This window comes from Chrysoperla carnea, chromosome X (genome assembly GCF_905475395.1).
Source record: "Chrysoperla carnea chromosome X, inChrCarn1.1, whole genome shotgun sequence".
In the NCBI taxonomy this organism is placed as follows: Eukaryota; Metazoa; Arthropoda; class Insecta; order Neuroptera; family Chrysopidae; genus Chrysoperla; species Chrysoperla carnea.
In genome coordinates, this window is record NC_058342.1 from 30,963,604 (window position 1) to 30,990,506 (window position 26,903).

The 26,903-nt window shown below is 31.0% G+C and overlaps 2 protein-coding genes across 3 annotated transcripts; both read left to right on the forward strand.

The window, feature by feature from the left end:
* Positions 1 to 287: 287 nt before the first annotated feature.
* On the forward strand, positions 288 to 15,308 carry LOC123303119 (trehalase). Of its 2 annotated transcripts, XM_044886241.1 has the most exons (6): positions 288 to 485; positions 1,297 to 2,216; positions 2,641 to 3,218; positions 3,740 to 4,014; positions 14,113 to 15,165; positions 15,207 to 15,308. In XM_044886241.1, exons 1-5 carry the CDS (start codon positions 373 to 375, stop codon positions 14,234 to 14,236), a joined length of 2,010 nt encoding a protein of 669 aa, XP_044742176.1. In that variant the 5' UTR covers positions 288 to 372; the 3' UTR covers positions 14,237 to 15,165; positions 15,207 to 15,308. The 2 variants fall into 2 exon arrangements, with proteins under 2 accessions (XP_044742176.1, XP_044742177.1); XM_044886242.1 differs by lacking the exons at positions 14,113 to 15,165; positions 15,207 to 15,308 and adding an exon at positions 4,397 to 4,631 and having other exon boundaries at positions 3,740 to 4,019.
* A 2,683-nt stretch (positions 15,309 to 17,991) lies between these two features.
* LOC123303121 (probable E3 ubiquitin-protein ligase makorin-1) lies at positions 17,992 to 26,903 on the forward strand. Its single transcript, XM_044886244.1, has 6 exons — positions 17,992 to 18,102; positions 18,314 to 18,809; positions 20,887 to 21,093; positions 21,370 to 21,581; positions 22,709 to 22,979; positions 26,671 to 26,903. The coding sequence occupies exons 2-6, from the start codon at positions 18,438 to 18,440 to the stop codon at positions 26,806 to 26,808; spliced, it is 1,200 nt and encodes a 399-aa protein (XP_044742179.1). The 5' UTR covers positions 17,992 to 18,102; positions 18,314 to 18,437; the 3' UTR covers positions 26,809 to 26,903.

Genomic DNA, 26,903 nt, shown 5'->3' on the forward strand with positions numbered 1-26,903 from the left:
ATTTTGATATTGTATAGAAATTACTTTCGATGAAATCACTAATTTCTATTATCTTTTTGTTTCAGGTGATTTTACATCATTTTCCAACACAACTTTTTTTTTGCTTCGTGTCCCCCCTTCCAGTCACAATGAATTTTTGTTTCGTCAAAAATCAACATTAGTGAACAAAATCATGGTGTTTTATAAAATTCATTCGCCTTCGAAGCCTACTCTAAGCTTCGGTTAAAACAATCAGTTAGTGCACATTAAAAAAAAAAAAAACTATAATACGCTTTTTTAATTAAAACTTTTTTTTTTTAAATCAATTTTTAAAAATCTCGTTGTTAATTAATTTATTTTATTATTTTTTAATTAGTACAATTTAAATCAAAAATGTCGTTAAATATTAATTTATTAAATAGCTTAATTGTTGTGATAATCGCGACATTTTTTATGTCGTGTAAATGTTCCGATGATATTACCACCTTTCCACCCCCTTGCAATAGGTAAGTTTTCGAATTTTTTTATAGCTTTTAATTTACAGCTTAAGGACATCCCGAAAAAAATGAGTATATGAAAATATTTGAAACTTACATTTCAAATTTTAAGCTTGGATTCTTTTAGAGTTTGGGAAAATTCAGAATAAAAATTTTTCGATATATACCATAATTTTTGAAATATTGGTGCCCAAAAATTTAGAGAAAATCACTCGTTACTGGGAGATTTATAGAATCGCTGAACACTAATATCGTGTCAGAGGTACCTGGTGCAATGGTATTCCCGTCGCCTCCAAGAATTTTCGAGAAATTCGTCATATAATCAATTCAAACTCGTTACTAGGAGGATTTTGGAATCGTTGAATTTCGTGACAGGTACCTCTGAGACCAATTCTGTCACGATTTTCGTGTTCGACGACCACAGAAACAATCGTGTTACGAGTTTGGACTGATTATATAACAAATTTCCTGAAAACTCCACTAGACGACGGGAAACTGTTTACCCTGAGCACCCCAAGCAATCAGCGATCCCAAAATCCCCCGGGTAACAAGTCAATCATTTTCAAGGAATCATTTTCATCTCTATAAACCGAATTTTGAATTTTATATTAACTTAAACTAGCACTTGAAACATAGCTTAGAACACTCACTCTTAAATTACCATTCTAACAACAGAAAAAATCAAAATCGGTTAATCCGTTTAGGCGCGACGATGCCACAGACAGGCAGACAGACAAAAACAACCCCTTTTTTTAGTTTGGGGGTTAAAAATAGTTTTTAATAAATTTTTATCTGAATAATATATTTTATAAATTTCTAGTACAATATACTGTCATGGCGAATTACTGCACACAATCCAAATGGCTCATTTATATCCCGATTCCAAAACATTTGTCGATATGAAATTACGGCGTCCACCAAATGAAACATTGGAATCATTTCAACGATTTATGAATGATACAAACAATAATCCTAGCAAAAAGAACATAGCCGACTTTGTAAATGAACACTTCGAAAAACCGGGAAAAGAATTTGAAGCATGGCAATTAGCTGATTGGAAAGCAAATCCAAAATTTTTACAATCAATCCATGATCCAGAATACAAACAATGGGCATCAAAATTAAATAGTTTATGGAATTTTCTCGGTCGTAAAATGATTGACGACGTTGAAAAAAATCAGGATTTATATTCGATTATTTATGTTCCAAATCCAGTGGTTGTACCTGGTGGAAGATTCCGTGAATTTTATTACTGGGACTCGTATTGGATTATCAAAGGTTTACTCTACTCAGAGATGTATGACACAGCACGAGGGATGTTACTCAATTTCTTATCAGTTGTGGACAAATACGGGTTTATTCCAAACGGAGGTCGAATTTACTATGCGCGTCGATCTCAACCACCACTATTAATTCCAATGATCCAGGCGTATTATGAAGAAACAAAAGATATTCAATTTATTAAAGATAATATTGATACCATGGAAGCAGAATTCCAATTTTGGTACAATAATCATACGGTCCAAATACCGATGAATGGACGATATTATCAGTTGTTTATTTATAAGGATTATAGTTCAGGACCCCGACCAGAATCGTATCGTGAGGATGTTTTGACTGCACAGCATTTTACAACTGAACGTGACAAGCATGAATTTTATGCTGAATTAAAAGCTGCTGCTGAATCTGGGTGGGATTTCTCAAGTCGATGGTTTATTCGAGATAATGGTGATCGTGAAGGTAAGATCTTTGTAAACATTTTTCCCAAACATAACCTCAAAATTGCCCTTTTTTTACAAAAGGCAAAGTAATTTTAATTTATATATTATTTTGATGACGAATAAAATAAAACATTGATATTTATTAATATTTACTGACATTTAACTATGATATCATTCATAAATTTGTTATATATAATCTAAGGAATTCAAATTTGTGCGCACAGTGCGTTTTAATGTTTCCGATAAACAACAGATATATTCATATTATTTTGCCGATTAAAACTTTTAATTAATATTATTAATATTTGCTGACATTTAATTATGACATCATTCATAAATTCGTTTTGGTCTCTTAAATCTTCGCTTTAAAGAATTTTTAGCTTTTAGCAAGGCTCCTTATTTTCTCTATATCTCGATATTAAAATAAAATTTCTTTGCTCTAGGTAATTTAACTCATTTACATACTCGATCGGTAGTACCAGTTGAATTAAACGCATTTATGTACTGGAATGCAAGATTATTAAGAGACTATCAAATATATTTAAACAACGACACCGCCGCTGCATATTACTCACACTTAGCAGAAAAAATCAAGGATGCTGTAACAGCTGTACTATGGGACGACAAAGAAGGTGTTTGGTTAGATTATGATTTAATTAACCACCGTAGACGTGATTACTTCTATCCAACGAACATAGCACCATTATGGACTGAATGCTACGATAAATCCACAAATATTACGGATCAAGTTATGCAATATTTATGGCGACAAAATGAAAAGTTAATATCAATAGCAGCGACTTCAACTAAAAATCATTTGGGCGGAATTCCAACCACGCTGTATCATTCGGGTGAACAATGGGATTATCCAAATGCATGGCCACCATTACAGTATATTATGATAATGGCATTGAATAGCACGGGAAATGAGTATGCGCAAGAATTAGCTTTTGAAATATCTGATCGTTGGGTGCGAACTAATTTTATTGCTTTCAATGCAACGAATAGTATGTATGAAAAGGTAAGATGTCATTTTTTAGCACTCGTATATTTGTACGGGGCTGGAATAACCATTAGGCAGAGTAAGCAACTGTCTAGGGAATCGTGCATCAACTTGGGGCCACGCGTGCACACAAAATAAATTGAAAATATTTCATAGAGAAAAAATTAGCAAATTTGGATCTTCAATGAAAATAAGTACTCTTGCTTTTTTCGACGTGTGCTGTCAGTTGATGAAATACTCAAAGAGTTTATATAGATAGAGAACGCGATGGATCTTCTAGCCTGTAAGTGAGAGAGAAGACTGCCAATGAGTTCTTCCTAGAGCTGAATAGACCCTAAAATGCTATTGAAAATGTCATTATGATTCCCAGCGTTTTCGAATACTATCAAATTGATCTTGATATATCGATCATTATCCAAGTTATTTTCCAAGTAGTAAGGCGTACTCTCAAGCACTTTAAATTCCTTTATATCGACATATCCCCTCTCTTTCTTTCAAGTTAAAATAAATTTTATTAAATTTGATTTTTTACTTTTTAGTACGACTCTAGAGAAATTGGTGGCCATGGAGGCGGTGGTGAATACGAAGTACAATTAGGTTTTGGATGGACAAATGGTGTTATTTTAGAATTATTAGCAAAATATGGTGATCGTTTGACGGCTGTTGATCAGTTTGATAATGCTATTGAAAAAGATCCACAAGTTGTGACAAATTTACCACCATATGTGATACAAGCCGCTGGCGGTAGTGAAGCTAGAACTTTTATAACAGCTTTACTTGTTATTACAATTTCCTTGGCTGTTGGATTCATAGGGTGAGGTTAGTATCAAAACTGAAGGCTTTAAATTTCAAATAGACTTCAAAAGAGATTTTAATTTACTCCGTTTTACAAATACAATAAGCTAGACAAAATTGTCAATATCTGATTCCACATTTTTACCGCCCGAAGGGAGGCTTAAGATTATTTACTATGACTATTTCGAATGGATGGCAGTTAGTGGTCATTCAGAAAAGTGAGGATCCACAGAAAAACTCGTATCTTTTCTTTTAATATCCCGATCCCTTGAGTTTCCAGATTATTGACAACTTAGGACATTACACAAACGCCAGAGGCGTTCTCTTTTGAAGTCTATTTACTTTTTGAAAGACTATATTTTATAATAAAAATTAATACTGATTTTTTTCCTCTTTTTCAGATATTTATTTCAACTTTTACCTAATACTGGCTTTGTCGGTGAGACGTGCCTTTAAAATTTTAATTAATCTTTTTAATAAAACAAATCAAATCTAATATATTTTTTTAGCTTTCTATTTTGTGCGCATGCCTACTATAATATTATCATTTTGTAAATATATTTTTCCTAAAACCTTCATCTAATTACCTTCAAAGTAAAAATACCTTCCATTAACCTAACTTTTTAACAGCATTACATATTTTTGTAAGGTTTTTTAGGTGTAAATATGTGTATAGTTTTATTTTTAGTTTGTAAGTTAAGAAAAAAATGGATAGTTTTTAAACTATTGTTTGTAATTTTGCTCAAAAAACATGTTTATTCAATTAAAAATAGGCCATAGATGGATAGGGCCCAATATGGACTTAAATTAATGGACTGTCCTTAATCGAAAGACCGAGAGAGGTCGATATTAGCTATACAGACTCAACCTTTTCTGTTGAGCTGCACAATTCAATAATTTAAGTTTTTGGGTTCCAGTGTTAAAGACTGAGATCAAATCAGAAATTAGTTCCAAAGAAAATTTTTACTGAGCATCTTCTATTGAGAGAAAAAATACATTTTCTTATTCTTTTTCCATGTTTGCCACTACAATGTTTTTCAACTTTTGAATCGCGTTAAATTTTTGGGAAAAACAAACTTTTTCAACCATTTTCGACAGCCAACCGCTCTTGTTTTTTTGATACCTGGTTGCAAACTTTTGATTAAATCTCAGGTTACGTACTAACTTGATAGCTTTACTCTGAAAATAGAGTTTGAGACACAATCGAAAAAGGGATTAAAGAAGCAGAAGCGTTCAAAATACCATAAAATCCTTTTTTAGGGTCTACATTTTGTTCTTATTTTTTCAACAATCGACTTGCTCAAAAATTTTAATTCAGTATTATTTATTCAAAAGGGGAAGGGGGGAGGGTTGCTCATAAATTCTTATCAGTATTAAATGAATAGTTACCAAAAATAAATCATAGACTTACAAATTGTCTAGAAATAATTTTAAATGATATTCCTTCAAATAATTTTAATGAATAATTGAAGTGACAATGATCGAGGTTAATTTTTCAAACAGGGTCGAATTAAGGGACACCTAGGGATCCAATATCGGCTAGGAACACCGAAAATTTCATTACTTGGCTTGTTTTCAGATGCTCATCATAAGCGTTAAAAAGAAGTTAAGTTTTTGACCTTTCTACTTCCACGTGGCGTAGTAATTAATCTATTTTTCGTAAACTCACTTGATCATTGTCAAAACAGACGCTTTTTTAGCAAACTTACAAACTAAGGAAAAAAACAGGGATATTCAAGTGCCTTTTTTTTACATATTTGCCATTTTTTTTGTAAGTAGTAGAAATTTAGTTCCTATTATTTTCTAATCTTTTTTTTCGGATACTCTAAAACTTCATAGAAATTAAAGAATCACTGATACCACTATAAGTATTAATAAAAATTTATTTTTAAATTTGGTGCCAAAACATTAAATATAGATTTTTTTGATGAAGTTTTACTGTATTTAATTGTAGGATTTTATTTTATTGTTTTAATTATTAACAAGGCTCAAATAGTTTATCTCTAAAAAGTGGGAAGTTTTTCCGAAAAAAAATTCCTATTAAAGCTGATAAATTTTTTATGCAATTGTTGGCTTTATTGTTGTGTGTTTTAATTGTTTTGAGTTTAATAATCGATAATTTTTAATAAATCTCGTGACGTTGGTGTAAAAGAAAGTCATTGTCATTCTGTCTTTGACATTCTGTGTCAATGACCCTATCAAAATGTCATATTACATCATGACGTAACAGACAATTTGAATTTTCTATCTCCATTACGTTTTGATGATTATGCAATAATAAATCATAAAACGAAACGTTTACATTTTATTGAAACCAAAATGACGAACGATTTCTTTTATTGAAAAGTATTATTATTTATTTAAACAGGAAATATTTTTCGAATAGAGAATACTTTCTACAAGATTTTTTACATTTTTAGTATCACATTTCTAATTTCAATTTTTTGCTTGAATTTACGTTGCAAGGCTTAGTAATCAATGCTGAATAAAAATGTGATATTACGTTTAATCTGGGTGATAATTTTTAAAACGAATCCGATTATTTGATTATAATTGGAATGCGTTGCCAGAATTACTGCCATTAAGGCTTATTATGATCAATCTACAGGAACTTGTTACGATTTGGTAACTACATAGATCTAAATTTTTCTTCCCTTTTTTTCTTTTGCTGGCGTTTTAGCTTTTCAATGTTTTATTCCTCAAAGATCTCAAAATCTCTACAAAGTTTTCTATAAATTGATCATAATATTTTTTTTAAATCGATTTTGTGATGAAATTAATATTTGATCCAAAAACATATGTATTAAGGATATTCTTGTATATGTGGGCAAGGTCTGGCCCTCTCGGTCGTTGCGTACTTTGTACTGCGCATCTTTTGGTTTCAATTTTAAGTGTTTTTCAATCAATTCAAAGTGATTGAAAACATATTTTCAATCACTTAGGCAGTCTGATGCGCAGTACAAAGTACGCAACGACCAATGACTAGACCTCGCCCAGTTAGGCATCTTAAATTCAGCCACGGGCGCTTATAGCTCGGCATAGGAAGTTTCATGTCCTTATTATATATGTTCTTGATATGATCTCTAAATTCAGATATATAAACAGGTGGCGGGAGTAAGGTCTTTATAAAAAAGACAGAGAAAGTATTTGTGTGTATATAATACCTTTTTCTTTTTCTTGTAAATATATCCTTACCTTTAAACAAATTTTAATGAAACTGAAAGTACTTTCTTTTCCATTTCTTTCGAACCTGCAAACAGTGTTGCCAACTCAGTGGTTTTACTTCATCCTTCAAAAAGGTAAAATTTTTTTAGTGGGCAAGGTTTTTTAAAGGTTTTTAATCGTCTGCTTGGTGGGCTTGAGAATTGAAAGTTGGCGACACTGCTTGGAGGTCCTATTTTTTTATTTGATTACTTGGTCATTATATCCGGAACTGCATATATATCTGAATCATTATACTAACCACGAAGTATAGATAAAAGGAGTCCGAACGTAATTTTGAACGAATGGCCTTAATTTAGGGGACAGATAATAACAGCATCGATACGTCCTGAATTCTTGCGCAGCCAGTGGCAGAAAAGAAAAACTATGGAATACCATGGAAAAACCTATAGCGTTCGGACTCCTTTTATCTATACTTCGTGATACTAACATTGGAATAACTAGTGATTATTTTATCACCTAATATCCGTCCCTGTAACTCCTGGAGGCAATAAACGTCGTTTTTTCTTAACATTTTTTCCCAGTACAGTTTTACTTTTTACATATTAGGTTCGAATTGTTTAAAAAGAAAAACGATGTTTGTAGCCACGTTGTATAATAGAGTTGGGTAATTTGGAATTTCTAATCGTGCTGTCTAAGCATTGTGTATATTTTTGCCATCTAAAGCAAGCACTGTATATTTTTTTATTTTATTTAGTTGTATATAATTGCAATAGATGGCAATAATTGACGTACTCAATTTTGTTTTAAGGTAGTATAGCAATATCGAGGGTCATAGTTAACTTTTTTTTTTTAATTTTTTAAAAAAGATCATACTTCCCCTAAGAGATATAATTAATTAAAATTATGCAAAAATACGCGGGTTCTTATGATTATCATCAATTTTACCGGAAGTGGTTCATGTATACCAAATAAATTCATCTTGATGTATTAAAAAGCATTAAAAACGTATTTTTTGTTTAATTTCTTTGTTTTTCCGTCGACACTCATATTTATCGAGATGTATATTTAGAGGAAAATAAACTTAGAGGAAAATGGCGGACTGCCCATACTGCTATACTACCTTAAAATACTTCAAAATGATTATAAATCATTTGAAAGAAACTTTTACTCAAAAGAAAATTCTCAATTATTGTACGTATCTCATTAATTTTTAATTAGTACAAAGAAAAAATAATTTTATACATAGTTTAAATGAGTCTTAATCGCACGGATTTCTTCAAATTTAAAAGAACTGATAATATAAAAAAGTATTTGTCACTCTGAACGCCACCATATCGAATATTGGCTGCATTCAGCGAGAAAATGCTAGTCGCAGCGAGTTTGGTACTGTGAAACTCCTATGCTATCTGGGCGGGGTCTACTCATTGGTCGTTCCGCACTTTGTACTGCGCGTCAGGTTGTTTTTCTCTCAAACGAGGGAGAAAGCGATGTTTACACAATTGAAACAATTAAAATTGTTTTCAATCACTTTCAATTGATTGACAACAAAAGACAGCTTGATGCGCAGTACAAAGTACGCAACGACCGAAGACTAGACCTCGTCCAAATAAGCGCCTTTTTTCCTGCTGACCTCTCCACTCGAGTTTCACGTCCTTGTTATATGAGTTCATGCTATAGACGCTCATAAAATAGCGTCAAATTAATGGAATGAATGATGAGAAAGTTAAAAAATCAGCTCATTTTATTTAGAGCAAGCCTGAGTGCAAGCTTTACCTATCGTTATATAAAATAGGTGGGGCAATTTTAAGCTCTTTCCCTCAGAGAAAATAGCTTTACTTTTAAAAAATGAATATTTAACCTTACGAAAAATGTTTCTGCTTCTCATCGACTTGTAAATATCAACTGGTGAAAATATCGATGTGGATTGTCAAAATGAAGCTTTTGGCGCTATCTACTACGCCAAATGGGTGTATTATGAATAATATGAGGTTAAATCGATCCCATATCATCACTTTGACAATACACATCGAATACAACTAGTTCAGAAAATTCGAACTTCCTTGAGATAATATTGATTCAACTGAAGTTTATCCCATGCTTCATCCGGAAAATATCCCTCAGGAATATCTTATCTATCCAATTATCAGTTCATTTAACTTGAAGAGACTAAATTTAGTTATAACGTAAATACTCTTTAGAAAGAATTAGAAATATCTAGATTTAAAAATCACAGTTGTTAAACTTTTATTAATTATTTATTTTAAATTAAAAATTAATTGTATAATTTATTTTTAAATTAGTTAATTTAAATTTTATGTTACCAATTAATAAAAATCAATTTTACAATCTGTTTTTTCTGTTTTTATGTATATATTAGAAAGCTTTTTTTTTCAAAACTTTTAATTTTAAGTGCATGCTTTTTTCGATTTTCCTAATTTTATTTTTAAGTTGTAAATATTTTTCATATATTTTCATCATCATTAATCCAGGTAATGTAAAGAAAAATGGGTATTTTTAATGGAAACTGGGTTTTGAATGTTTATTAAAACGTGAAACACACGGTACTTTGGGTTTGGTTGTCTAACGATGTTTTCACGTTTTAATAATAAACAATTTTTTGGTTTTTAAAATTAAACAAACTGTAAATTTATTGTATCTCCGCCTGAAATAAATGAACTTTCTTGTAGGCTGAAAGGTAGGGTTCCTTACCACAAAAAAATGATTTTATACAGGTTCATTTTTATTTAATACGAATGTACATTTTACTAGAATTCCATAGAGTAAACTTCTTTCTGTTCAATGCTCTATCTACAGAATTAAGCATAAGTTCAGTTTCGTTTTTATCAATTTATACTCTTCGACAAAAAAATCACTGTTTTTAATATTTTTGAGAGTAAATGGTGGGTATTTTGAGTTTTGATATTAAAAATTAATAAAGTTTGACCTTTTCCCAATCCTTAAAAATCACAACTGTTAAATATGTGTTGCGATGCCGTAAAAATTTGAAGAAAACTTTCTCTGCATAGGAAAACGTTTCAAAAAATTCAATAAAAATATAAAATTTACGAAGTCTGGAAATTTTGACATTTTTCACTTTTTAGAAGCCGATAAACTCCAATAAGAATGGAAAATATTTGTATATCTCACTCTCCTAAGGCTTTTTCTATTAGTTTACCAAAAACAAATGACAGTAATGTGAGCCTCTATCTTCACTTTTTATGCATAACTAGAGCCATAAAATCGGAGGCATTCTCCTTCGTCATTTCATGCCCTATTCAAATCACTTATTTGTTAAAAAAGTGATAATGATAGTGCCCTCATAGTTCACCATTTTGCCACTAGTAGTCAAAAATCGATAATTGTGATTGAATAAAATTATAACCAAAAAAATTGCTGTATTTTTTTATCGCCCCTTAACAAAATTGAAAAAGGTCGCTCATGCGCACCTAAGTAAACTGAATATCATTTTAAAATCCCTAAAAAAATCGTTATCGAATTGTTATCAAATCATTATAGCAACAATAGGAGTGTCAATCGGGCGAGAATATATATATTAAGGACGTGAAACTCGAGTGGAGAGGGTAGCAAGAAAAAAGCTTCTATCTAGGCGAGTCTAGTCTTCTTGGTCGTTGCGTACTTTGTACTGCGCATCAGGCTGTCTCTTGTTTTCAATCAATTGAACAATGAGACAGAATCATGCGCAGTACAAAGTACGCAACGACCGATGATTAAACCTCGCCCAGATAGGCATCATAAATTCAACCACGAGCGCTTCGTCGGAGTTTTATGTCCGTATTATATACGTTCTTGCAATCGGGTCTCTTGACCAATCGTCATACACAATAAAAATAAATCGTTACAATAATAAACGGCCCTGTGCTCGTGACAGTCTGTGACATCTGGCGAGAAGTTTAAAAAACCTATTTCAAATAATATTACGTTAAGATGAATAAAATTATCTTGAAGGGATTACCATTATTACATATTTTTTTCCTTTCAAAGAAGAGATATGTAGGTATTTTTTTATTCGTTATTATCTGGGGGAGTACACAATACTGGTGTGCGCCGTGCGCCCTTGAAGTTAATTACACTGTATCAAATGGATAATCGTTTTGGTGTACATGTATATAAAAAAAAAATTAAATTAGCGATTATTCAATAAATAAAACCTTCAGACATGCTAGTCAAATTTTTTTAAATTTTTGTAGTATAATTATATTATTATTCTTTATCTCGACAAAGTTTAATCGTGCAATTGTTAAGTTTATTATGATCTGTGATTGTTGTTTGAAGTTTTGATTGTTGTTGAGTGCTTAAGGGGTGCTTGTTTAAAATTTACTTCCTAGATTATTTTTGTGTTTTAAATACGTATTTTGACTTAAGTGTAGCGATAATGAGAGGCGGCAATATTTGAAGTCGCTCAAAATTTAAAAAATTACTAAATAATTTTTTCCGGTTCCTTAAAAGTCAAAATTAATTAAGTTTTTCTTCAACTCTGAGATTGAGTTTTACTATTTTTCCTACTACTAAATATTTGAAAACTAAGATGTTTAATTTCAATAATCACTTCCAGGGTGGCTTCGAACCTAAATCCACCACTGGCGATCATCCATTTGAGCTAAATAATCGAAATTATTCTTTGGGAATAAGGAAAAATGTTCCTATGTTCAAGTGTACGTAACGCTTTTTGTGTTTTTCAAATATTAAAGTTTTTTTTTCTCATGTTCACTATCTGCTAAACTATTTCAGAAATACCCGAAGTTTTTTACAGTTTTACGATTATATCAATCAAAGCTTACATAAAAATCAACGCTTCAATGTTAAATTCACGTTATTCAAGTTATCGATTATGTTAAAACTTAATTGTAGACGATTTAGAATTTTTTTTTAAATTTCTTACCTCAACTTGCGAATTAAAATTAAACTTACCCAGTGCTGCCACCTTTTTAAAATTACTTTTCCGGACATTTTAAAATTAAAATGATTTTGAAAATAAAAATTCAGACTTTTTTTGTGTTTTTATTTATTTACATCATTTTGCAATATTTAAAGATACAGAAATTCAAAATTATTATTTTTTTGGAATTGACTTTGGGAGAAGGGTTTAGAGGACTGTGTGGAAAACAGGATTTTGTGAATCCGATCCAATAACGGGTATAGATCTTTGGGCATAACAAAAGTTAAGTGTTCTAGAATCAAATTTTCTAGAAAATTTCGTTGTTTTCAACATGAATTTTGGGTGTAGGACCTTTTCTCCTCCTTATAAGTTAAAAAATCTCAAAACAATTTTTTTATTGAACTTACAATTAGACTAAAATCGATTCCTCTGGCTAGAGTGTACACTCAAATTTAAAAAAAAAGAAGCTATCTATGATTCAAAATTCAAAGTTTTTATATTAAATGATTTTTTTAATTAATAAAATTCACAAATTTTGGGCAAGAGATACAATAAATTTATATAAACGATTATTTTATTTTGTAAATATTTAAGAAAGATATTTTAAATGAACGGAACCGTACAGATACTCAAATAAATTTGAAATAAACACGTAAATTTGAGATGATAACTTTGTTTGGTGTTGGCTTTCATGATTATTATTCCATTATTTTTATTTTCTACAAACTATTTTTAGTATTAAAACAATTAAATATAGATTAACAATATACATAATGATATTTTTTAAATAATTAAATTACTTGAATTATATACAGTCTGATTAAAAAGTCATTTAAAATTTTATGCTCCATCACTAAAATAATATTTCCCCCTCATTATACAGGGTGTTATGTTATTGATCGCAGAAAATTATACCAGTAAATTAAGCTTATCAAGACAAATGGAAAAGCTCTTTTACCAAATTTCGACCTGCGGCCTGATTCAGGAGAAGTGGCTATGGCTAAAGTAGAAAGATTTATGAATTCACAGACCAATCAAATTCATTAAACTAGTAGGTGTTACTTTAGAATAAAAACCGCGAAAAACATATCTTTTCGACATGAAAAAGGGAAACGAGCTGGGAAATTGGTATACCCACAGGGCAAATCCTTGAGTTTAACCTAATCTGTATACCGATTTTCAATCCTAAAGCTCAATTTGGCGAGACTGCACTAGAGTACAAAGCCATAAAAATGTCGAAAATGCCGCTTTTCCCCTGAGAATCCTCTCCAAATTTAAGAAATCGAAATTTTAGAATATCATATTTGACTTGCATTTTCCTGTATCGTAAGTTCTCTTAATAAACCTTAAATGTACAGTGACTTTTTAATCAGCCGTATAATTAAATAAATATTAACAATAACTTTTTTTTTCTTAATAATCGAATTACATGATTAAATTTATAACATTTTACATAAGTAAGACGTCATATAATTTTATTTTTACTGTTGATAATTCCAACCTAGGACGACTTTTATATTTTTATTTCTTTACGTAATAAAAAAAAAATTTAATCAAAAGTTTTTTGTCCTACGAAACAAAAATTTTAAGAATTTTCTCCTAAGAAAATAGAGCTATTGCTTTTGTATCGACAATACAATTGCTAAAATAATAATAATTATAAAAGTCTGGACACAATTCTGTGCCGTATGCCGGTGCGTGTATTTATTATTCGAGCTATGACGTCTTACTTGTTTTAATCACACAAATTATCACAATCCAATTACATAAATACTAAATTATACGTAATTGATTCATTTTTGTTAAGTAAAATCCAAATCGTGGGGTTCTTTCTACATTCATTCTTTAAATTAACTGATTTGACAGATATCGACCACCCCACGCTTTATATTTTAAATTACAATTAAAATCATTATCTATTTTTTGGTTTAATAAAGTGTGTTTTTTAAACTAGAATTTTTTTCCCTGCTAGCTTATACATTCTAATTAATACGACGATAGTGGCCGCATAACCTTAATCAAATTACTAAATATGTGTTGTTTTTTTTTTTACAGAACTGTTGCATGCAGAGTATATTTATCTCAACAAGACTACAAATCAGCACCATCTGGTCGATTTAAATCCCAATACAAAGAACTAAGAAATATTTATGGAGATGTTTCAAGACGACCAAGATAATCAAAAGACGATATGTCAACAAAACAGGGGAAAAAAAACTATATATAGTATTAACCAACAAATTCAAAAAAAAAAGAACTAAATACAAGTCGAATTCTAAGTTAAATAATATGGTTAACGTAAAATTTTTATAAATATTATTAGAGCCGATTCTTATACTAAGAATGATGGTTAAACTATAGTTTCATTTTTATATAATAGAGGGCTGTGAAATCGTAATAAATATATATGCGCATGATCATACACGGCGCGCATACGTGTAATTGTTTTTGTATATTGTATTTTAAAAATACCCAAGGTCCCATATTATTTTCATGGAATCGACTTGTATTTGTGTAAATTGACGACTGAAGAATTTGAATTTTTATTTATTTGAAAAAAAAAAAGTAGTAAAACAAAAAACTTAGCGTTTTTTTCTTAATTTTTGTTTTCGGGGCCTCAACATGAAATACGTTACATTTAATAAACAGCTCTTTTGGCTACCATTTATATTCACTCATATTTTCTAACTTTGAAATCCCTAAAAAAATTTATTGTTCTGAGAAAATCGAAAATCGTACAATTTTATATGTGCAAAAGTTCGGGTGTTTTCTTGCAATAGGGGAAGAAAATTTGCAAATAATAGGACATTAAAATTGAATTAAACAGGGCCGTAAAGAGAAAATCGCAACTCTAAATACATGACATAAAAGAAAACCGGATACATTAGTTAAAAAAGTATCGGGAAGTATGCCTTATTTGACGCACAAAAATTACACCAATCTTCAAAACACTGTTTTTATTAAGGACTTTTGGTAAATCCAACAGTGGTATCACAGAATGGCATATTTAGTTTCGGAAACAAAAAGAAATCCGGCGGAGCCAAATCTGGTGATTGACAATTGGAGATATTGAAATTTTTTCCGATTCTCATGAGCCTTTTCTATTTTGTTTAGTGAATTGGCATACGGAATTTTGTTTGCACGAAGAGTTTTATTCAAAAGAACAAAATCCTTCCCCCTTCTACTCTTCCCATTCCTTTCCTTGCTTTGTACGTATTTTATGTACGGTGGTCCCTTATTTAAGTTCAAAATAAAAGACATTCGCCAATAACAAACTAAGACGAGGTTGAATTTTTTTTAATACCAAAGATTCAATGCTTTATGCTTTAGTGAACTTTTTTTCTAATAGATGGCTGAGTGTTGAAAAATTTATTTACCCATAAAAAAACTAAAAAACCGTCGTAAATTTTGGATGCAATTTACAAAAACTTAAGTAAGATAAAAAAAAACAATTGAATGTTTCAAATGCGCAAAATTTTGGTTTTTGTAATTTTTGAAAATTGTTTGTATTTATGATAAATTCCGAGAGAAAATGTGCACGGTTTTTTAAAACAATTTGTAAGATAATAATTAAAAATGTAAAAATAATATCGAGTATATATTTTAGTTTAAAAAAAAATGTAATTATTTAAACATAAAAAATGAAATTTTTTCAAAACTTAAATAAAATATTTTTTTAGTAATTCAAAAAGAAGTCATATGCGCCAATCAAATAAATTTCATATACAGATTTTTTGAATTTAATCAATAAAATATTGAATAAATTTTAGTTTATTTATTTCTAAAATTTGTTTCCTAATCCTTTTATCCTTTTTCTTAGGCACTGGCAAACGATTGAAGTGTTTATAAATCAAAGCTAGTTCAGTCATGGGTGTACCCAGCTTTTGGTCCAAGAGGAGGCAAACTAGGAATTTCTGTTTTACAGAAGGGGGGCAAATTAAATATTTTTTCGCCTAAAAATTCTATACAGTATATAGTATTTTGGCATAAAAACAAGCTTAACCAATTAAGCAATGATAAACTGACCTGCTCCCCCCTCGATAAGCCCGTTCAGAAAATCTCAAAAAATTTTTGTCTCAGATTACAAATATATTTAATTCAAGTTCGAGTTTTGATTAACTAGTCATTTAACACCCAATAAAATCAATTTTGAGTTATCCCTTCCCATTACTAAATGTACTTCATAAGCAAAATTTTCAACTGTTTACAATTGATGTCGATAGACAACTCTTTGTTTGAACTAAATTTCCAATTTTAATATCGAATAAGCGGACATGAGGACACTGAAATGATACTGTAAGTGTTTTGTTTTGCAAATTATTATATACAAACGAGAATTTTTAAACTTTGTTCCCAAAAAATGCTTTAAAAAATAGCATCCATACCGTTACATTTTTGGGAATATTCATAAAAATACCTCACGTATCGTTTATGGTGTCGAAGCGTGACGCCCAAGATAATATTTGGTTCGCAGTTCATTGTAAATTGTATTTAATAGGGAGAGGGTCTCGCAATTGTAAAGGTATATTTTCATGCTAACGCTTGACACTGAGTTTGAGCGCCAAATTAAGTCACGTGATCAGTTAAGTTTGTGCTGCCATACTGCTAATTTTTCTGCCATACTGTAAAAAATGCTTTAATTCGGTTTTTTCCTGGTGTTCTAGGAGCATTTTTAAGAAGGGTCGCTAAAGTGCAAAGCCGAAGATATATTTTACATCTACTATTCAGACATTCAAATTTAAAATTGTATATCTAGAAAAGGTAAGTGATTTCATAAATATTCCGTTGGAACGGAACACTAAAAAGAAATGATTATAAAAAATTTTCAATTCATAGTAAAAAAAAAACGCTGATATCACAAAAGTAATGAATAAATATTTATAAATTTTTTTGATGAATGAGTAACCTTTTTTATAAATATTTTGTAAGTTTATTACAACGCATACAATATTTTACAAGTTTATTACATAAAGATGAGAGTGATTTTATACGGAAGCCTGAATGGTTCATGATCAATTTATGAAAAAGTGTGGTTACACTAGCTTATTTTTTTAAATATGTACTACCCACAAGTATAAAACCAACTTTCAAAAAGTGCACTTGTGACTTGTGGTTACGAATACAAACCTTGAAAATGTCAGTCGGTGATAACTATTCTTTAAAAAATATATTGCTTTAATTAGCCTTTTCACTAAGAAGATTAAAATAAGATTCGCTAAATGACAGAACTAGGGAGATACAAATGTTTTGATTTCCTGCCATCTAGCGGATCTATTTTTAATATTCTGAGGAAAAAGGCTAATTAAAGCATTATATTTTTTAAATAATATTAATAAAAATTTTTAACTAACTTCATAATACAAATTATAAACATTTTCATATTATCATTAAATCCGGATATACACTTATTAATAATTCCAGACAGTTTCGGCAATGGCTAAGTAAAGAATAGTTATCACCGACTGACATTTTCAAAAAGTTTTGTTTCCATAACCACAAGTCACAAGGGCACTTTTTGAAAGTTGGTTTTATACTTGTGGGTAGTATACATTTAAAAAATAAGCTAGTGTAGCGCCACTTTTTCATAAATTGATCATGAACTATTCAGGCTTCCGTAATTTTATTCTATGGTACCAGACTGGGTATTTGAGAAAATAAAAATAAAAAGTGACCATAGAGAAGAATAATCACACACAACCAAATAATATACACTTTTGACTTGCAAAAAATAAACCCGAAAATTCAATGAATATCACTAAAAAAAAATAACAATTTAGAAATGATTTTTAAATCCAATATAGAATTAATATAAAACGTGTTCCATTTAAATAAAAACAAATCAATAACAAACAGCTCGTTTTTTTAGATTTATAATAAAATAAACGTGTATTATTTTTGAATGTGTTAAATAAAAATTTTGTAAACATCTCTGCTTGTTTTTGTTCACGCAATAAAATTGAAAAATGGCTACCAGCTGTAATTCATTTAATAAGTAACAAATACACCGGTTACATTTAAACGAATTTTCTCATTGAAATGTTGCAGGTGAATAAGTTAGATTTTTCTGTAGATTTGAAATAATATTTAGATTTTTTCATAAATTTATTTTTTTTTTTTAATATAAGGGTTTGTTTTGTAGAGAGCATGATTTTTCATTTATTAAAAATGACAGCTAAATTTTTTTAAAAAAGATCTCTAATCAAGGTCTCAAATTTCGATGTATATTCATTTGTGTTTATTTTTTTTTGTTCAATAGAAACTTAATTGGATTTAAAAAAACGGAAAGGCGTTTTTTTTTCGGGAACATTCGCCTAAATAAAAACAAAAAGGATAATTTATTTGAGAATAACTAAAGTTGTAAAAAATATTAATAATAAAAGATGAATTCTGCTATGCACCCTCCGCAAACTGCCTCAAATTCACGATTAAATAATGCAACAATAACAACGGCTCCACAAAATAATTCAAGTACACCATCGTTGATATGTCGATTCCACAAACATGGTACTTGTAAATATGGTACACAATGTCGTTTTGTACATCAGACATCATCGCCAACGAGTTCATCCTCTGATAATATAAATAGCACAACAACTCCAGAACAAATACCACCTGTTATAACACGAACTGCCATTCCATCAGAGGATTGGGTGAATGCACCAGAATTTTTTCCATCTGCAAGTAAAACAAATTTAAATACAGCGAATAATACAACAATTCCAAAGAAAATGGCGATTAAATCTTATGCACAGGTAACTTGATTTTCTTTTGTTTTTTTGTTTATAAAACAAAATTTGTTTATTAAGTGTTGTTTGTCGATACATAAAGTGTTGTTAGTTCGCGTTGGATTTCGAAATTGAATAGTGTATTTTTCTCGGTTTCTCGGGATACTAAAAAAAAATGGAAGAGTTATCAAGGCCAGGATGTAGCTACCAGGTTAATTATTATTTTTTTTAACAAATTATAGCAATATTTAACTTTTTTTGGAACAATATTAGTATTTTTAGATTAGTTAAGGTTAATACGGAACCTTGGGAGCCTGAAACTCACTGTGTTGGCGTGTTGAGTACTTGATTAACCAATTTAGGACAAATTTATTAATTTAAATACTTGAATTAATTGTTTAAATATTCGTATTCTATCGTGTATCTAACGTTAATTCTAAGATCCCGTTGTCCGATTTCAAAAATTTTATATGGTACTGCTCTTGTAAGCGATCTCCTAGGGGGTCCCCCAAAAAAGGGTGTCCGGCGGGGAGAACCATCTCTCTAGTTTGAATTATTTAAAATGTAAAAAAAATTCAGAAAATTTGTTTAGTCGATAGATGAATTCAGGTATTAATCGAAGGAATAGTAAAAGATTTTTGACAAAATGGCGGCTTTCAAAAAAAAAAATTAAATAAATCAAAATTCTTCAAAAAATTTCCAACTTCAAAGCGGTCTAAAATATCGAAATAATTTTCAGAAATCTTACTCATTCGATTAATACCTGGGAAAAATATCTAAGAAAATTGTGTAAAAATTTGAAACCGATCGGTCGCACCATTTCGGAGCACTCTTGCTCACCAACTTGAAAATGCTGTTTCGAGAAAAACGCGTTTCAATTTTCAAAAGACACTCAGTTCTCGGATATGTACATGCCGGAAATGAGAAATCTATTTTTTTTAAATTCTAGCTGGATATAACCCCTTAATGCTATCTTTAGCAACTTTTCCTCCGGCAAATTTTCATTGTCAATAAAAGTGTTAGGTTGTTAATTACCTTATTTCAAAATCATTTAACACTGATCCACAAGTTGGTAATGCCTTGAATGGGGTCGAATTAGCTCGATTCTGTGGTTTTTTGATTCACCCTGTAATCCACGAATTTATTTATTAATGAATGCACTTCAAAATAAATGTTACATGTCATTTAAAAATTGTTATTCTTGAATCAATTGTTTAAATATTCTGTATTGAAGAGTATTATAGAGCATTACCTTGACTTTTGAGCGATTTTTCTGTCTTGAAAAACACTTTGTACCACTTCACAATCATAAATAAATAGACAATAATAAATAAATCAAAATTCACTGATGGTAGCCTAGGAAACTCTTAGACTAATTTTTAAATATTAATTTATTTTTAAGGTAGTACGAGCACCAAGGCAATCTTGGATTTAGGGTGGAAATTATTTGTACCTTATTTTCAACTTTGACGATGAATTTTGTTATAGCTTCATGAATGTAGACGAAAAATAAAAACAAAATTTTTCGTTAGCTGCCTTGGTTTTCGAAATATCGAAAGCTAAATAAGTAAACAAAATTTTCAATTTCGATATTTTGAATTTTTGTGCCCCCACTAACGTGCTTATATTTTGACTTGGTGCTCTTATATCCTTAATGTATAAAATTTATGTATTTAATCTACATTTGGAGGTTTTGGTCTTATAATGGTTGCGATTGTAAACAAAAACTTGCCCATCGACTTTATCATAATCTTATTTGCACCTGTAGAAATCTACAGAGCGTCATTTTTGAAATTTTTAGTTCCGTATCCTTGAATCCATCAATCCCGATAGAAATCCGACCGGAAAAGCTGTGGGTTTTCTACCTCGGTAGAATCTTATAAGATTCATCTGCTTGAAATAGCATCTCTTACCTGAAGATGTCTCGTCTTCGGGTGCCGGTTATATTTGTACCAACTTGACGCTCTTTTTCTAGCCAATACAGACCCTAGGCAGAAACCTACCCCGCCTAATGATTATTCCGTTACTGATAAAAATTATATATTCAGGTTTTAGGGATTCAGTCACGACTTAATAAATAATAAATTATTTGTATTTTGTTTAGGTTGTTAAACCCGAAGGAAAAGACGGAGAAGATACAGCAGCGGCATCTTCAGCGATGTATAATAAACTATGTCCATATGCTGAAGCTAATGGAGAATGTCGTTATCCACCAAATGAATGTTCGTATATTCATGGCGATATCTGTGAATTGTGCGGGGTCGCTGCTTTACATCCACATGATCAGGAACAACGTAAACGTCATCAGCGGGTATGTTTTTATCAAGTACTTTAATTTTTAGCAAATTTTTTCGGGCCTTTGCTAACAATTGACAGAGGGGGATAACAAAATATTTTGGTCTCCGGTCAAATATAGTTTTAGTAAGTCATTTCAGAAATGCTGAAAATTTCATAGGTGTTAGCCAGCAGCGCGAGCTCAATCGAAAGCCTATTCCGCGTTCTTAAAGCAAGAGAGGAGGGCGGGGCTTTTTTTATAATATTGAATTTCCGGATTGTAATTGATAATAATTTTTGGTCTTGTTTTCAGGAGTGTGTTTCACAACATGAAAAAAATATGGAATTATCATTTGCTGTGGCTCGTTCACGAGAGAAATCATGTGGTGTATGTTTTGAAGTGATATTAGAAAAATCATCGCGAGAACAACGTTTTGGAATTTTACCGAATTGCAATCATTGTTTTTGTTTATCGTGTATTCGAAAATGGCGTCAAGCAAAGCAATTCGATTCAAAAATTATACGGTAATTTTATTATTATTTCCATTCAATTTTTGTCTGAAATTATAGGCTTATACACGTATTGACGGTCAACTGAGATGGGTGGGGTGTTTTATAAATCCGTTTCATGAAACCCAGAACACAATGAGTTTTTGGAGATGACTGATCAATTTGGGAGTATTCTCAGGGGGGGAAACAGCTTTTTTCGACGTATTTTTGGCTTTCAATTTCAGTAGAGCCCGTTAATAGAAAACGTCTTTTGGGAATGCCAATTTCTTAGCCTCTTCCCCCTTTTTTTATGCCGAAATATTATGTTTTCTTGTAGTTTTTATGGCTTTGAACTTCAGTACAGCCTTCCCAAATTGAGCTGAAGGAATGAAAATCAATTTTTAGGTTGAAAATCGGTTTTTAGGTTGGGTTATTACCAATGATCCTTTTTCATGTCGAAATATTATGTTTTTTTTCGATTTTTATGGCTTTAAACTTCAATACAGCCTCTCCAAATTGAGTTAAAGGGTTGGAAATCAATTTTTAAGTTGGATTAGTTCCAAGGATCTTTTTTTATGTCGAAATATTATGCTTTCTCTCGTTTTTTATGGCTTTGAGCTTCATTAAAGTCTCCTTAAATTGAGCTGGGGGTTGAAAATCAGTTTGTAGGTTGGGTTAGTACCAATGATCCTTTTTTATGTCGAAATATTATGTTTTTTCTCAATTTTTATGGCTTTGAATTTCAGTAAAGCATCCTTAAATTGAATTAGAGGGTTGAAAATCGGTTTGTAGGTTGGTTTAGTGTGAAGGATGTGTCTTTTAGGGGTGTTGACTTCTCAGTTAAGCTCCACCCTTTTTTTATGTCAAAATATTGGGTTTTTTTGCGGTGTTTATGGCTTTGAACATCTGTACAGTTGCTTCAAATTAAACTAAAGTTTTAAAAAACAGTTTATAAGTTTCCTGAATGTGCCTGTTTGAGGTGTTCATATCAGACATCTCCAAAATTACATAAAATGTATTGTCATGAAACGGATTTATAAGAAACCCCTTTCTCCCCGTTGACCTTCGATACAGTGCATACATCTATATTTTCGGGGAATATATGAATAAAAAGATTATTAATATCTAAAAATAATTCGATTTTTTCAACATTTCTTCTACAGTGCGTGTCCCGAATGTCGAGTAACATCAGACTTTGTATGTCCGTCAATGTACTGGGTGGACACAAAAGAAGAAAAAGAGAAATTAATAACGGATTATAAAGGAGCGTTACGAATTAAAGATTGCAAATATTTCAAACAAGGGCGCGGTAAATGTCCATTTGGTAACAAATGTTTTTATTTACATGCATTACCCGACGGTACCAAAGTGGATGTAGGACCACCGGTACGCCATCGTCGGCAAGCGCATGATGGTGAAATTGATATGTTGCAAGTAAGTGTTTTTCAACAATTTTTATTTCCAAACAAATCGGTGGGTCGTTTCATGCTAGAACAACATGGAGTTTATTTGACCTTTTCAGAGTTTTTATAAAATTTTTAGAAATTATACTCTTACAATAAAAAATTCAAATGAAAAATTCTAGATTTGTACAAAATTGCAAGAAAATTTTGTAGGGTTTATAATAATAAATAAGACTTAAACCAAGAGGTACTGTTTGCCCTTCTTGAAAAAAACCTGTCATCCGAAGGCGAAATGTTTCCGGGTAAACGATGCTACTTTCAAGCAGATAAATCTATAGGATTCCGCTGGAATTTCTCCCAGGATTGATAAATACAAGGTTTCGGACCCAAAAATTTTGAACCTGGTTTCATCCGCGAGGGTGCAAATTAGGACAAAACTTTGGTGTTTCATTTCTCCAAAACTATAACAGATAGAAAGTTGAAAGTTTGCAGGTAGCCGCAGATAGTCTATACAGGGTATTTCAACAATTAACTGTTTTTTTTTTTTTTGTAAATTCTAATTTTAGATTTGAATTTTGAATTTTCGTTCGGCTATAGTTGTTCAAATGATTGAAAACATTCTGAAATAGTCATATTAACTCCTGTATAAAATTTGCATGAAATGACACCCAAACAAATTTTTAAAAACTACACACAAATTAACAATTTCATCCTTTATCACACATTATTCAATCCTATTACTAACATCCTGTTTCTCCACTTAGGATGATCCTTTTAGTTCAACTACCACCATTATTTACTTTCGTTATACGTCGGAATAAGTCTCTGCAAATGGATATTTGATGAAAACGGCCTTAATTCTTCATGTAGGTACCAATTCAATTTCATTTAATATCTTTTAGATTTTTTTTTCTCTTTTTATTTTACTTATTCTTTATTAATTTTTGTTCAATTACACCGTGCTACAGTGATTTTGCACTTTTCAAAGGACCTAGTGTACGCTATAGGTCTTGATGTGTAACATAATGAAAGTGTGTTTCAAAAATGTCTAACACCCCCCAAATAAATCAATTTACAATCAATTATTGTTTTATGATAGACTCCTCTATATTCTAAAGTGACACCTACTTCGTTTAATGAGTTTCATTGGTCTGTGAACGCATAAATCCTTCTATTTTTCTCATCTTCCGAATTAGGCCTCAGATCGAAATTTGGTAAAAAGCTTTTCCATTTGTCTTGATAAGCTCAATTTACTGGTATAATTTTCTGCTATCGATAATAGAACACCTTGTATATATATTCCGAAAGCTCAATGTTTCTAGTTTTCAAAACCGTTAAGCAATCGAAAATCGGTTAAAAATTGACGGAGTTACAATTTTTAAGTGCGCAGAGAACACGAAAGTAGGTGTTAGACAATTTTGAAACACATTTTAATGATGCGCACTCACCAAGATCTACAACGTATGCTAGGTCGCTCAAAAAGTGCTTTCAATTTTTTGTTTTTTTGTAGCACTGTGTTACTTTATGTTAAATATTGTGCTAAGGCTTAATCCGTGCACAAACCGTTTAATAAAATTAATCAAATTTTATTTAGCTTAGTCAAATTTTGGGGTAGTTGATTTTCCTTTATTTTGTGGAAAATAACATTTTACTAACATTTTGGAAGAATTTTACTAACAAATTAGATTTTAAAAATTATTTCGCCTATAGAATTCTACATTATCAGCAAATTATATGGGCTATATTTTATTTTCTAAAAAATTAGAGCTCAGCACCATAAAATTGAAATCCATGAAATGGGGATTTTGAAAAAAATTTTCTTTTTAAAGTTACAGTTTTGAAATAACTTTTCAAAAGAGAACCGAAAACGTCCGACGATAATAATATTCGTAAAACATCGTTGTGACGATCTTGAATCGTATACACTGTATAAAATTATTAATTAACATTATGACGTTACACGATCTTTTACGAACATTTTTTTATCGGATGTTTTCGTTTCGCTTTTGAAAAGTTCTTTTAAAACTGACTGTAACATAAAATTTGAGATAACCTCTGTTTTAGAAAAATGTGTCTATCAGTAATCAAACATTTCTTTTTACTTACATTACCGACTAAGATTTCTGATGACTTCTTAAAACCACTCACAGATGGCGAGGCTATAGTTCGCAATATACCTTAATCATATTAAGTTCAGTGTCGTTTTTCGTTTCGTTCTCTCTCTTGTAAATTTAACACCCGCTATGTACTTTTTCTGTTAAAAAAAGATTGGTTATCAATGAATGGGATTGTGGTACTACAAGATAAATTTGGTTGAGTACAATCGTAGGCGTTCCGAAGATCTTATATCCCTTCCAAGGGCCTCTGGCTGGTCGGCAGGCATGCTGAAGGCCTGGGCCTGACTGTATCACAACTACTGCAGGCAGGAGCTGTCACAATGGGAAGGAGAAGACAATGTCTCCTCTTCTTACCATAAGGATATGGATTTACATGATCCAATCTGTCTTTGACGATCTCTCCGACCTTAAGTCCGTCGACATCAAAGCACTCTTTTTTTTAACTGCTCCAAATGGTTCATGGAGTAGTAGCGCCGGGGATGAGCCAACCCTTTTTCGGTATCACAACGGGCCCTATGATCTAAGTGCGTCCCATCCCAGGACAGCCACTCTACCCTAACCTAATCTAATGAATGGGAGTGCTTAATTTACAGAGAGATCGCCCGCTTTGACGATCCACAATTGAAATAAAGGACAGAATTAACAACTTATGAAAAAAAAAATTAATTGCTGCTACAAAGGACCCCGCAATATTAGATAAAAAAATGACTTTCTGTGAAAATTTTTCAAACCGCCCCCAAAATGGTCTTCGGATCGTTTTAATCAAAACCTCCCACGGCGACAAAATTTTTTAGCGGGTAGTTTTTGAATTACCGGCAATCAAAGCTACACATTATAGTTATTTAGCCCGTAGCTCGAAAATTACTTTTGTGGCCGTGAGAGCTTTTGCTCAAAAATATAGGAAGACCATTTTGGGGGCGGTATTGACTATCTAACATTACTGGGTCCTTACAAAGTGGTACTTTTTAGAGACCCTGTTATTTGGTATACGCAGACAATAGACACAATTAGCTTGGAAGCCACTCTGTAAAAACGTTATTACCATCCAAGAAAGTTTTATTTAAAGTTGCATGATTGTGGAAGGACAAACCATAGTTGTAGAAAAACTTAGCCATAAAGATCTAACGAAGGTCTCAATTCGTGTAGTAATTTCTAGGAACAAGTAGTAAGACTTCTGACTAATAAAAAGCTATCTGTCCGCTCAATCAATAGTAAAAATACTAAACAGAAAGATCGTCACTGACTGCGCATGGCATCTTTATTAGTGACTGCGTGATAGAGATCAGCTTTCTGTTTGTCAAAAGCCTAAAGTTTAGTTGGATTAATGTTAATTAACAGAAAGAAATATATACTTAATATTAATATTGCCTAACTTATTTTTTTCTGTCTAATCATCGTTTCCATGTAAAATCAAGAATATCGAAAACAATTTGATTTAATCCTTAATAAAGTATTAAATATTCCTGGGTAAGATTGTTTTTTCGGTTTTATTTCCTCGATTAATTGTGCTTTGAACAGGGGCAAAAATATTAAACGTCTATGATGGACTTTAATCCAAATCAAAAATTATACAAAAAATAATTTTTTTTCTTGTTTGATTTACAGCAATTCATTTTATGGGACTTCCTTGAAGATCGAGATAATCGTTGGCTATATTCTTTAGACGATCTAGAGGATTTAGTGGCCTTTTTTTCCGATTCAGAAGATTCAGATTGGTCTGAGTATGATTTCTCCTTTGAATAAAAAAAAAAAATTAATCTGATCGTAATATATTAATTACATGGTATATAAAAACATATAAAACTCAAAAACAAACAAAAAATTTCAAAAAATTAAAA